This window comes from Malaya genurostris, chromosome 2 (assembly GCF_030247185.1).
Source record: "Malaya genurostris strain Urasoe2022 chromosome 2, Malgen_1.1, whole genome shotgun sequence".
NCBI classification, from domain to species: Eukaryota; Metazoa; Arthropoda; class Insecta; order Diptera; family Culicidae; genus Malaya; species Malaya genurostris.
This window is the reverse complement of record NC_080571.1, coordinates 217,477,699-217,491,514: the sequence shown is the minus strand read 5'-3', so window position 1 is coordinate 217,491,514 and position 13,816 is coordinate 217,477,699. Positions and strand designations below refer to the sequence as shown.

The window sequence follows — 13,816 nt, the reverse complement described above, 5'->3', positions numbered from 1 at the left end:
TGTTGAAAGTAAATTCGATTTACTTGTGCTCCGAAGCCGTTGTGTTGTTGTCTGCTTGATTGATGTGGTCTGAAATTGTTGGGTGGCACTTGAGGGGATAATGGTTTGTTGTTGAACGGTGGTGGGTTCGCTTGGAAAAGGTTGTTGTTCACGTTTGGAAATGGCCGCTGGTTGATCGGTTGCGGAGGAATTGGCAACTGGATCGATGGTTGGATGACTACATTCTGGGGGCGCTGATTCTGGTGCAAATTGAACCGATGTTGGTGCTGCTGGATGTCGCTGAGGATGTGTGATTGCTGATGCTGCGTGAGTTGCCGTCGTTGCAGTTTTGGCTGCGGCTGAAACTGAAAAAGGATATATCTGTTAATATAGATGCATTGTCAAGTGATTGGGAGAACGATTTAATAGAAATTACTTTCAAAAATAAGAGATTCGAATCAGTAATAAATAAATGCCAAAAAATGAATCGATTCTTTATTTGCCTTTTTTCTATTCTACCATAGTCACTAATTGTAGTAGATTATTTGACGTAAAGACTGTCCCTGAAAGTATGGACGCAACCAAAAACCGCTGCCATTTCGCAATATTTCAGAATCTGTCAATTTTTATGGCTGTGTCCTGTTGTTGACACTCTTCTCTAACCACTTGTGCAGTTGTTTATTCGTTTTCATTAGTTTGTTTCGAAATGCGTGGACTTTCAGCAGAACAACGACAAAAAAATGTGTACAAATGGTGCACAGAACGCTGAGAAAAATAGCAAAAATGGAAGGAGTAAGTGAAAAAGCCGTGCGAAATGCAATCAGGAAGTTCGGTGAGGATAACACCTTTGAGGATAAACCGAAAACGGATCGAAAAAAAGGTCCTGCTAACCCTCATTTGGATAAACGTATACTGAAGGCGTTCGAGCAAAAAAAAGCAAAGAAAAGTGGGCACTCGAAGTCAAATGTTCTTCGTGCTAAAAAACGTTTGAATCTTCGAACCTATAAGAAGCAGAAACAACCATAACGTAGTCCGAAACAAGAAGCATCGATCAGGCCGAGGGTTCGAAAGCTGTACAATACGATTCTATCTGAAAATTTGAACTGCATAATAATGGACGACGAAACCTACGTGAAACTCGATTACAAATCCAAATTACCAGTTCGAGACATCGATTAAAGTCGAAAAATTTGGTAAGAAAGCTATGGTCTGGCAAGCAATTTGTAGCTGCGGTAAGATTTCAAACCCCTTCATCACCACTGCTTCAATGAGCAACGAAATATACATCAAGGAATGTTTACAAAAATGACTTCAACCCATGATTCAAAGCCACAAGGATCCTGTTGACTTCTGGGCAGATCTTACTTCTTGCCATTACTCGAAATCAACGGTAGAATGGTATACTACCAAAAATGTCACTTTCGTCCCAAAAGACATGAATCCACCAAATTGCCCACAGCTTCGACCAATTGAGGAATTTTGGGCATTAACGAAGGCACATCTTAGGAAACATGTCTCGGCAGCCGAAACCATTCAACAGTTCGAAAAGGATTGGAAAAAAGTGTCAAAACTTGTCGCCAAAAAGTCTGTACGAAGTTTAATGAGGAACGTTCGCAAGAAGGTGTGCCAGCTAGTCTACAATGGCTAAGTAGCAAATGTTGAGAATAATATTCTGTTGTTGTAGTCTAATATTATCAGTATATCGAATAAAATTTGAATATCTAACACTTGTGAATTATTTATAGCGAAATCAAAGTGCGTCCATACTTTCTCTGACAGTCTTTATGATGGGTATACAGAATCAAATAGCATCACGAGAAAATATTCGACAAAATTCACCCATTCAACCGATTATCTCCAAACTTTTGGGGAATCAAATCAAAGATTCGGCACGAAGTTGAACTCGTTAGTCTTGGATCACTCCAAAACAACTTTCGAGTAATGGCATGAGGCTAAGTCCGGGCAGTAAAGTGTATGGTCATTGTACGATCTTAGAAGTACAAGCAGATGCCTTTGTATATTGCTGTCTGTTATTCACCCCAGTTGTCACAAATGGAGAGCTTCGCTTTCCACATGAGCAAATTGCTTGCCATATTATGTATTTTTAGCAAACTTTGACATCTACTGCTTTCTAACGTCTTATGGGACATCAAACTTATAATGAGCAGTGAAATGCAGTAAGTCCCGGAGGCTGCCGGAAGTCTGCTTTCTCGTACGTCCCGTCATCCATAATGGACTATGCGATTTTGTCAACATCTGGGTGTAGATCTTACGTGAATCTGATTTTCCCACCGTATTTTGCCGTTCGTTACGGTTCAGTGCATTCTCGACCTTCACATGTTTTCGCGTCTTTCACGAAAAGTTTACTCAAACGCAGTTATTCGTTATATCTCTTACATAACTGTTTGGATTCCTCTTGAAAACTTGACCGGATTATATGACAATTATTGTTTATTGCCTTGTCTGTTTGAACTTTTTGATTCAAATCATATTTCTGTTGACTTCGTCTTAAACAGATATGCTGAAGTTATTGTTCTCGGTGCTGTCAAAAGTCTCAGAATTAATGCAGCAAATCGGAAAACGGCAACATCTTTGGTTGAATCAGCAATCCTAATTTTTCAAACGTAAATAAAAACTTTTTTTTTTTCCTGTTGGTTAGTAAGATGAACGTCATTGTCTAAAATTGTTCATAAACTTGAAATGTAAGTGCTATATTTTAGAACAATTTACATCTAAAATCACTCAACGTTTGATTGATGGTGAAGTGAAATGACAAAAATATTTTTTTTTCAGAAATGTAACAGGTTAAACGCATTAGGAGATGATCGATCAGAAAGAAGAAATAAAAAAACTGTTTTAATCAATAATATATAGGATACTGAAACAGGATGTATAAAAAAATTGAATACATTTGAATTGAAATTAGTGGAAATTGATTCAATCATACATTGGAAAATGGAGCGAGTTCCAGTTTAAAAATTTTGATCACTTTTTCCGCTACTTCTGGAAAACCCGAAAACCGGATGCCGGTAAACCGTATTCAACCTGTACTTGTACTTATATGAAGTATAAATTATCAAGTTTTAAGCCCAACTTAGAACGTTTTCATGGTTTTTAGGATCATATTTTGGTCATTTTTCTATGACGATTTGAAATTTGAAAAAAATATCATATCATTCTCCAACCGGAAGTCCGGACTTCAGTTATTTTTTACGGGACTATCAGTACTTTTATTTTTTTCTGACTTATACAAATATGATATGATTTTATTTGGTCATGGATCCGTAAATTCAAGAAATATTTAAGCCAATTTAAAGAATTCGCTACTCGTCACATGGTAACTTGTTCAAAACATACTCTCGAAATTGTCATTTTTATTCTAAGCACCCTGTATTTCCGGAACCGAAAGTTTGATGTGGATAATAATTGGGCTTTCCTTATGGCATCTTAAGACCTTTCAAGGAAATCTGGAGTCGGTTGAGTCATATTCGGGAAAAGTGAGTGACATTATTTTCATTTCATTCACACGCTACCTAGCCTTGTATGGGACTTTAATAGCTCTCATTAAAATTTAAGTTTGTGAAAATTGCCTCAGTATTCTCTGAAAAAAGTTATTTACATCATTTTCATATTTTTGATGCATATCACCATATAGTTCCAGAACCGGAAGTCGAATATTGATAAAATTCAGGATCTTTGTATGGGATTTTAGGAGCTTTTATTTGAATTTAGTTGGTGAAAATCGGTTTAGCCATCTCCATTAAAATTGGGTAACGATATTCCCATTATTTTCGCGCCTATAACTCTGTAATTCTGGAGCCGAAAGTCGGATCCAGATAGAATTCAGGTGCTTTGTATGAAACCAAAAAGGTAATCATTTCAATTAAAATTAGTCGGTTGAGCCACCTCCATAATTCTTTTAACTGACAAGTATTCCTGATATCGGCTCAAAAAAGTACGGGTGTGTAATGTCAGAGACATAACTGGATGTCGTGAATACGAATAAAACTGACACGATTTCTTTACACTTTCGAATTCGAATTGATAGTTGATCGATTGTGTGAATTGCGAAACTTTCTCCCTTTTCACTACTAAAATTTTCAACGATTTTTGACGTCGATTATCTCATTTCGGATTTGCATATTTCATTGAAAGAAGCTATCAAGATGCAGTACAGGATTCATTTCTGTCTTTTAGGAGGACCAAATTGTGGAATTCTCTACGATATTTAGTACAGTTCGGAACATTTTTCTTGAACAATTTTCGCACAGCGAAAAGTGCACGAAGTAAATCAAATTATTTTTGAAATTCACTAAACAGATGATTTCTACCTTCGATTTGCAAAGAAGTAATCTTAATAGTTCCTTAGATAATAATTAGAGCCATTAGAACGGCTGATTTTATATAATGTTGTCCACTTTTCGTTTCTTGTTTTCTTTCTCTCCAATGCAAACCATCAGCAGCTGATGCAATCGTTCTTGCTTGAATTGAAACTAGCTTTGCGTACAAACCGAAACATCCGCTCGCAGTGCCAAATGATGCGAAACTGGTTTAATGCGTCTTCTCGCCTTGACGACCGGAAGGCAAATGAGAACTACGACCTGAGCGTTTGAGGTTTTTAACCACGCAGAAGGTGCGCTCTCCGATGCCGCTGTTTGAATGCGTCTTTCTGCCCCGACGTCTGCTTCCATCCAACGCACAAGAAGAAATGATCGATTTTCGACCACGGTTCCCCTTTTATAACGATCAGTTGAAGATATGTGCCTGACTACCTCAAAATCGTCGTCCTTGCGCGAAAAACTCAAGCAAAGAGTTTTCCGCGCTGTTTTAAAATTTTCAGAAAATGTAATTTTTGAGTTGTTTGTGGTTATTTCACACTGTTCAAAATATTATCCTAAATTCCTGATCATATTTTTGATGAAATAGTGAAAGAATTATGTTGCTGCCTTTAATACAAGTCGAGATATTCACGATTAAGCTCTGCCCATTCTTCCATATGGCTAATTTTGAAAAGGCACCCCATAGTAAAGTAAGTCGTATTCACGACAAAATCGTGTTATGTCGGAAACTCTTTTGCACTTATTTCTAAACAACGGAAGATTTGGTAATAAGTGCAAATGACAATTTCACTTTGTTTTCTTTCTCTTTCAATTATTACGGAATATTCCTGTGTTTTTCGATAATTTCCTCGGTGCAGATCAGGGACGCTTCCCAAAACTCCAAAAAATATTAGGGGAGACTCGGGCTAGACCGGACACGGGGTTAAACCGGACAATTTGAAAGTCTTATAAACCAGCAATTATTTCGATCCGGACGTCGTTTAGCTGGATTGACACCCGGGATGGCGATTCAATGCATCGAGCGTAGGTCATACAAGCCAGTTGTCGTATATTCGAGTCCCGAAGGAAGGGTTCTCAGCGTCAATAGTATCATAGTATTAACCATGCAATGAGGCTGTACGCTAAGAATCGGTAGCGAAGTCTGTTCAAACAGAAAGGCCAAATTTCACAAATCGAATGTAATGCCAGAACTTTACTTTCTAAAACGTCAGTCTCACGAAAGGTTGGGAACAACCGAAAACCGACTTGAGCATGGCTTCAATTTCTTCACGCTCGTTAAGGTATGTCGAAATCTGGCACTGCATTGTATTCGTTTTTCATTTTTGTGAAAAGCTAGTCTGGTTTAGCCCTGGTATCTCTTATATTATGAAAACTCTTTTCTTCGGATACCTAAGTCAATCATAAAATGGATAAATTTCAACAAACGATTTTATAACCAAAAATTTTCCTAGTATTTATTTATATATTTCCATACGTATGGAAATTGATCTGCCGTATAAAATACCCCACAACAAATTAGGGGTATGCCCCACAACAAAATACATTATGCCCCTTGGAATGTCGATATAGAAGAAAAGAAGAAATAGGAAATTTTATTTGCATCAGAAATTAATTGTATAATCAACTAATTGCAATTGTAACTTAACATTTTCGATCCTCCCAATCATGTCCAAGCACGCGTTTTTTTTTATTTGTGCTTCAGGGGTTAATTTTGAAGCTTTCATGTCTTCAGAAGAATTTCTGTTTGAAACAGTCCGCTTCTTACAATATAATCAAAGTTGACATTAATCCATCTACAAGTAAGTTAAAAAAAATATTTTGCATACAATACGAGATGGAGCATTTATGTCTATAGAAAAATTGTAGAACATATTCAAACAAGAAAACATGCCAAAGAAATAAACAATTTCAAATGCATTGGTGTCGAGATATGACGCACTGTTTAATAAGGACCCTTAAAATCAAGTATTTCCATCATAACTTTTTTCAATGAATTTTTAGAATTTTCGGATACTCTACAATAATATTTTAATTATCATATTTTTGTCAAAGACTGCATATTTTTAAGCTCACAAACTAAAAAGTTTTTGAGCAATTTAATTATGAAATACTACATATTCAAGTATCAATATCTCGAAGATGTGGAAATATGTAGAACCAATTTCAACAAAGTTTGAAAGTATGGTCAAAACACTATTAGAAAAATTATTAGTCACAACTTAAATTCGCTTAAATTTATATGAAAACACACTACAGTTCAGTTGTGAACAACCTGATAACTATGATATACTCTGTACTGAAATGTAGAAACTGACACCTTCAACCAAATACAAGGATAACCGTACAGTACCGGCAACTACTGAACACGAGATGACACAAAACTACTGAGAAAAATAAAATAAAATAAAGACTCGTCGATGGGTTTGCTGCAAACCAATCTTAGATTTTCAGCTTGAATGATACGATTGACTTGTACATTTTCACACAATCCATATAAATCTGATAACAACGACCGTGATATGCAAATGGTTTTTCGATTGGTTGACATCGTTTAATTATGGGCGGTAAATTTGCAGTAGCCGTCGCTTAAACATTTTTTAGTTTCCCAAATCAGCGCTATTCAATAAAAAACACTTTTAACACTTTTCACTAATCAACACATCCGCAGTATAACTCGAAATAACAGTTTCGACCTATTTCTTTATTATAAGTTGGTTGATCGTATGCCCAGGGATGCCAACTCTCCCATATTTTTGGGAAACCTAGAGAAATGCTGTTAAACTGGAAGCAACTCTAGGTTGCTTCTAGAAGACAGAATCTATTCGAATGAGATAATCAAACGACTGAGATAAATCTATAAGGTAAATATTTTTTGACGTCAATACGTCCTACTTTACTGTGAAGTGCCTTTTCAAAATTCGCCATGTGGAAGAATGGGAATCGTGGATATCTCGAGTGGTATTTGAGGTAACAACATAATTCTTTCTCAATATGATCAACAATTTATGATTATGTCTCCAACAGTGTGAGATAACCATAAATAACTCAAAAATTCAGTTTTCTTCAACTTCGACGACGATTGTTCGAGAGTACCGATGTTCTACTGGACGAGTATTAAAGGTAAGCCATGGTTGAAAATCGTTCATTTGTTCTTGTGCGTTCAACACAACGAGACGTCGTGGCACCAAGAGCTGACCTTCTGCGTGGCGTAAGATCTCATTTGGGTTAGATTCTGGAACTGAATTTTATAACTGAATTCTTAATCTGGATTCTGGTCCTTCTGAATTTTGAACTTAATTTTAGGTTTAGAACTTAGTTGCAGAATTCAGTTTTGGAATTTAGTTTCAGAATACAGACTCAAGCAGTAGTTTGGAACTGATTTCTGACCTATTTAATTGCTGAATTCAATTTCATAACATACTTCCTGAATTCAGCTTCGGAATATTATTCCTAAACTCGCTTTCAGAATTCAGAACCTGCAAGCTCGAATTGAATTCGGTACTTAGGTTTTAGAATTCGATTTTGGATCTGAATCTGGAGTTCTTAGAATTTTAGAATTAAATTTATGAACTGAATTCTTGTTCTTTATTCCGAACCTGCATTTTGTAACTGAATACGGAGTCTCAGGTTTCGAATTGAGTTCTTAAATTCAGCTCCAGTTTCTGAATGTTCAGAGTTCAGACTTTAATTTAAATAAGTGGTGGCAAAAAATACTCAACAGTTGTAAACATCGGATAGATTTCACAAATCGGTTCTTTTTAGAAATATTAAAATATTCCTAAACAACTATGCCTTTTTTATAGGCATGGTTCAGGGGACTGGATGTGAGTAGGGATTTCATTCGTGTGATGTTCAGACTCATGTCCAATCACTACACGTTAGATGCACACCTCCTTCGAATTGGACTTTCCGAGACTAATCATTGTGCTTGTGGCGAAGGTTATCGCGTATTGATTATGTCGTTTGAAGATGTGTGGAGTATCGTGATATCATATCTCAACTAACAAATTCTTTGTGTACCCAAGGTAGACTATCCAATGTCCTAGTTCGTGACATTCTTGCTTGTCGTGACCTTCCTTACATGAAACTTCTTTATCATTTCATTACGTCCATTGGAGTTCCAATTTAAATTTTATTTTATGTTAGACTCCTTTCTCTTCCATGAGTTCAACCGATAGCCAGCTATATTATATTGAATAAAAGTGATGAACTGATACAAACAAAGCTGAAATAGTTATAAGATCATGTACAAAATGAATGTATTTTTCAATGTAATTTATAAAAGCAAATCACTTGGTAAAAACAGTGTTTAGAATAACTAATGAATACCAGCATACTAATATGATATTCGAAATGTATTAGGTTTAAAGTACTATTCATTGTGGATGCCACGGCGAAGAAAAACTTATGTATATTGCCTATGAAATAAACGTATTCATGAAATAAATTATGCCGTTTCTTCCAATGAGGATGTAAATCTACAAAAAATACAGCGTTATTTGTGTGGATATGTTTGCTGACAATAAGTCAAACTTTTGTAAGGAGTGTATCGATAAGTAGTTGGCAACATTCAAACAGTTATTACTCTGAAATGGCTTAAATTTTGCAACGTGTTTTGCGGTGACATGTTTGTTTACATGTCAATAATAGCTGCGCAATCGTTTGGCTCCGGTACGGTTTATCGTTTCAATGGTGAGTCGAATTGATCCGGAAACGCGAAAGAAAATTCTGCACACTTGGTGCTCAGAAAGTGGTGTCACGTACAACGAAATTGCAAAACGGGTGAAAGTGCACCACACCAGTGTCAAAAATATTATCGAGAAGTTCGGTAAGACCCTTTCCATGAAGGATTTGTCTCGATCCGGTAGTAAAACGGGTCCCAGCCAGCCCGGCCGGGACTTAAAAGTGGTTGAGTACATCAGGAAAAACCCATCGGCGTCGACGCTGGATTTGGCCAAGCAGTTCAACACCAGCATCGAGATGATTCAACGGATCATTGTTCGGAACTCGCTGAATACGTACAAGAAACAGAAGGTGCCGAAAATGTCCCTGGTACAGCAAGTTCAGGCCAAAACAAGAGCGTGAAAACTGTATTACCGGATTCTACAGAATAAAGACGGATGCATCCTGATCGACGACGTAATCTACGCCAAGGAAGACTCTCGAGCGCTGCCCGGACCGCAATATTATACGAAATCGGTGTACCAGGACCTGGACTACGCTGACACCACGGTGGTGATGGAAAAGTTTGGGCAGAAGGTGTTGGTCTGGCAAGCAATTTGTACCTGTGGTTTGTGGTCGTCGATTTTCTTCACGAAGGGCACAATTAACACCAAGGTGTACGAGGAAGAATGTTTGAAGAAGAGAATGCTGCCACTGTACATAAAGCATAAGGCTTCTCGACTCTTCTGGCTAGATTTGGCTTCAGCCCACTACGCTTACTCCGTTCTACAGTGGTTGTCAAAAAATAATGCACAATTCGTGGAAAAAGGACATCAACCCACCGAACTGCCTGGATCTTCGGCCAATTGAAAGGTATTGGGCAATTGTCAAGCAGCACATTCGGAAGGAAGGTACAGTGTCCCAAAACATACAGGAGTTAAAAAAAACTGGACAGCTGCCACCAGGAAAGTCACAAAAGTAACTGTGCAGAATTTAATGAAGAATGTCAAGTCCAAAGTGCGAGCATTTCACATAAACTAGGACTTTCTTCAATATAATCAGTGAAATGCATAAAAATGTAATTTTTCTACAATATATCGAAAACTGATGTCAACATATGTTTTTTTCGCTTTTTTATTCAATAATCAATGTTGCTAACTATTTTTCGATACACTCCTTAGTGTTACAATTTTAGAAGCGAATCAGCAAAACTTTTAAAATTCACACAATCAATCAATTATCACGAACGATCATTTATACTGAGAAGTATGAAATAAAAATGTCAATTTTATTCGTGTTCACGTCCTCCAGTTATGTCTCTGACATTACCAACCCATCTTTTTGAAATAAAGTCAATATCAAAATTATCACTTTCAAAACTGTCCACTAACAGGGCCCCCGCGACGATCATTTTGAGTGCAACGATGAAACAACTTTCAGCAAGTTAATATGCGGTATCTGGCTTCAGGTCTGCCGCGAATATTTGTTGCATACTATGCAATCTAATTATCATGTAGTTAAGACTGTAATTTGCGATATGCATCTGAAATGGCAGTGCAGCACACCCAACTCTAGCTGTGTAATAAATTGTTGAAAAAGAAAAAAATCAAATCTTAAGGTACTTCAAAGGGAAACCGTTTTACTATTGGTTGATTTTAATTCCCTTAAGCTTGATGTCGTTGATCGTTTGAAATTTCTAACGCACCATCAACCACAAACTAATTTAGTACGTTTGCATAACCTACTTGAAATGACACGAAACATTAATATCTGAGATGAAGCTAACGACCGAGATCTGCTTTTACCGCACTCGCCATACGAAACATAACAGGTTCTTCATCTCCGCCAAGTGCTTTCGGTTGTGATCCGAACGAAAAGCTTTTGCCGGCCGATCCTCTCAAAAAAGGAATTTAAATCTTCAAACCTAGGTGCTAAAATGATTTAATGATGATGAATAGTATGTTTTCTTCGTCCGATCACCTCAACGTAGATTCGTAGATTCCTGCCGGGCAGTCCGATTTACTTTCGCTTTTTCGTTTCCAGCAAGTTTTTTTTTGTGTATTGATGTTGATGTTCGAGATATCTCTGGAACTAGTTCGGCCGAACTCACTCGGATCGGCAAACTTGTTTGAGGTTGATTTTGATTGTTTTGATTTTGTATCCTAACTGAAGTAATACCCACTGGTTAGCCAGTCATCAAATTTGACTTAGGTAATTTAACCAAATGAACGCGAACAATGATTTTCTTCACAGCATTTAGAATTATTTGATTGAGAGGGTGGAATTTCTGTTGGCCGAAACACCGTTTGCGAAAAAAATGCAGCACTTCCTCCTTTATTTTGCTACGTCTGACATAATTCTGAGAATTGGATCACTAGGCGGGATTCTCGTAACACATTTCAGCGGTGTTGGCCATTGAATTGTCGTGCCAAGTTCCCAGCGTTTCTGCGGTCCGTTTCCTCAAAACAACAACTTGTAGTGAAAGGAGAAGCAAAAGAGTCGTTGATTTATAGACGGTTGATTTGTGAAAGACATTTGATTTCGTGCAGTGATTGCGGCGTTTATTGAATAATTATGGCCAAAATTAGCAGCATTACTCAACTAATAACTATAGATCAGTTTTGTTCAATTTTTTGTTTCGATTACTGCCGTTGTGTTTTGAAATCGTCACATATTTTTTCGGCACTAAAATTAATGAACATCAATGAACTTTCAAGAGCGCGTATGAACTGTTCAAAGAAACAACATAATTCGCCATAAAATGAATGCTGTGTGTTCTTGTTGCTTTTTTTTTCTTACTGAAAAGCTATCAGCTGAAAATGTTTTTTTTTCTTCAAAAATAGTATTCCACGAAATATGCTAAGGTGTCATGCACATAACAAGTTACCCGAAATTAAAAACAGACTTAACCCCCCATATCTTAATTCGTCTCCGCCTAAAGAATTATGTAACAATTCTTATCACCCATTGTAGGATATTTCTATTGGATGATCACAGTTAAAAAATTGATAGATAGTAATACTGAATAAATAAATAAAGAACTAAATATTGGACAAAAATACAGGTTGAGATATAGCCTCGATTTAATGTTAAAAGGTCTCCTGAGCTATCCGAATTTCGATCTTTAAGAATATTTAAAAATTAGCGTGCAAGAGGGAACATCCTTCCCATGAGAAGAGAGAGAATGAGAGCAACAGCATTCTCATTCTCTTTTAAAAATGATAGAGAGATTTTCAGATTGGGTGATATGACCGTAAGCGCAAATGAAAATCCATTAGATTTTTTATCGTGATGTGAACTAATGAACAAAAATTCATCCTTGACAGTTCAGCGGTACTGCTTACAAACAAGCTTAAACAAAAATCGAAATACACATCTTAAACAATCGTCTATACACTTTGCAACTAGTCACTTTTATTTAACAAATCCAATCGTGAACAAATGTTTTAATACTCTATTTAGGAGATATGCATCATAAAAGGTCTCATCCATTTTGTCAACAAACAAACAAAAAAAAGTCTGTTTACAAACAGTACCGCTGAACTGTCAAAATGTGTTCATCCGATTGAGGTTAGCAGTGACGGTAAAAAACCTAATTCAGTGTTTAAATTTTGAAGCAGCAGCATGCAAAACCAGCGAACGGAAACAAAAAACGTGTTTAATCCACCTAGCAGTGAGATGATACCTATTTTTATCAATCTGCATGTGTTTTTTGCATGAATATTCTTCGGTGTTTAAGTTTTCATGACATTATTTTAATGACCCTCGTTTTAAGCGACAATTTGAGATTTTAATCACTCATTACTCTGTAATGTCGAAACTGCAAATCGGATCGAATTTGAATCTAGAAGTGTGATAATCGATTAAACATGCCATGATATGTAAGTTCCACTCTAGAGTTTACGGTAATTTAAGGTACTTCCAGAGCCGGTATTCAGGAACCAGCATAACCCAAACCGATTCGTATGGCCATATGACGAATAAATTACAACAGTTTTGAGTTCAACTTTGAAGCTTTTCGGGATTGTCATCTTCTATATCGGTTTGAATTTTAAAAATTCATCATCATGTAATTCGAGAACCGGAAGTCATAATTGGATAAAATAATTAATTTTTGTATATTAGTTTGTTTTAATTAAAATTTTTGTTTCTGAAATTTGATTAGGCTTTTTTTGAGAAAACGATTGAGCTTTGAGAAACGATTTTATACTGGAACCGGAATTCTAAAAGCGGTATGGCCGAAGTCAGATAAATTCACCTGAGTAGCTGTACACTTTACATTTGTTTCAAAACATTTGAAAATCAGTTAAGACATCTTTGAGAGATCATAGCACGAATTAAATTTTTAGGTGCCTTCTGATCGACAACTGAATACCACTAAAACTGAAAAAAGTTAATTTTTTTATCGACTATCCAAATCTGCTAACCCGATAAACCTGATTAAATTATGTGGAATAGACATTTTTATACAATCCCCGAAACTGGAAGTTGGATCTGACTGAAAAGCAAGATGTTTTATAGAACTTTGAAACTTTTCATTTGAATCTTAGATGATTCTTAGATTTCATTTGCATCTTAGATCGGTTCAGCCATCTTCAAGAAAAATGAGTTACACAATTTTGATTTCGTTCCACATATCATCCTGTAGTTCCGAAACCAGAGGTCGGAAACAAACATAATGCAGGAACTTTGTTTGGGAGCATACGACTTTTCGTATGAATCTGAATTTGTAGAAAAGAAATTTTCCGAGAAAATTAATTGAAGTTATTTGTCACACACGCTTTTGCTGATCTCGACGAACTGATTCGAATGGTATATGGATGTTATGTTGTTCC

The 13,816-nt window shown here is 36.4% G+C and overlaps 1 protein-coding gene across 1 annotated transcript in view; it reads right to left on the bottom strand.

Moving 5' to 3' along the window:
- The window catches only part of LOC131427565 (putative mediator of RNA polymerase II transcription subunit 26), a 167,291-nt gene that overhangs the window by 15,508 nt on the left and 137,967 nt on the right, over positions 1-13,816 (bottom strand). The window contains exon 2 of the mRNA XM_058590877.1: positions 24-344. Within this exon, the coding sequence (XP_058446860.1) occupies positions 24-344 (321 nt within the window). The remainder of the gene's footprint in view (positions 1-23; positions 345-13,816) is intronic.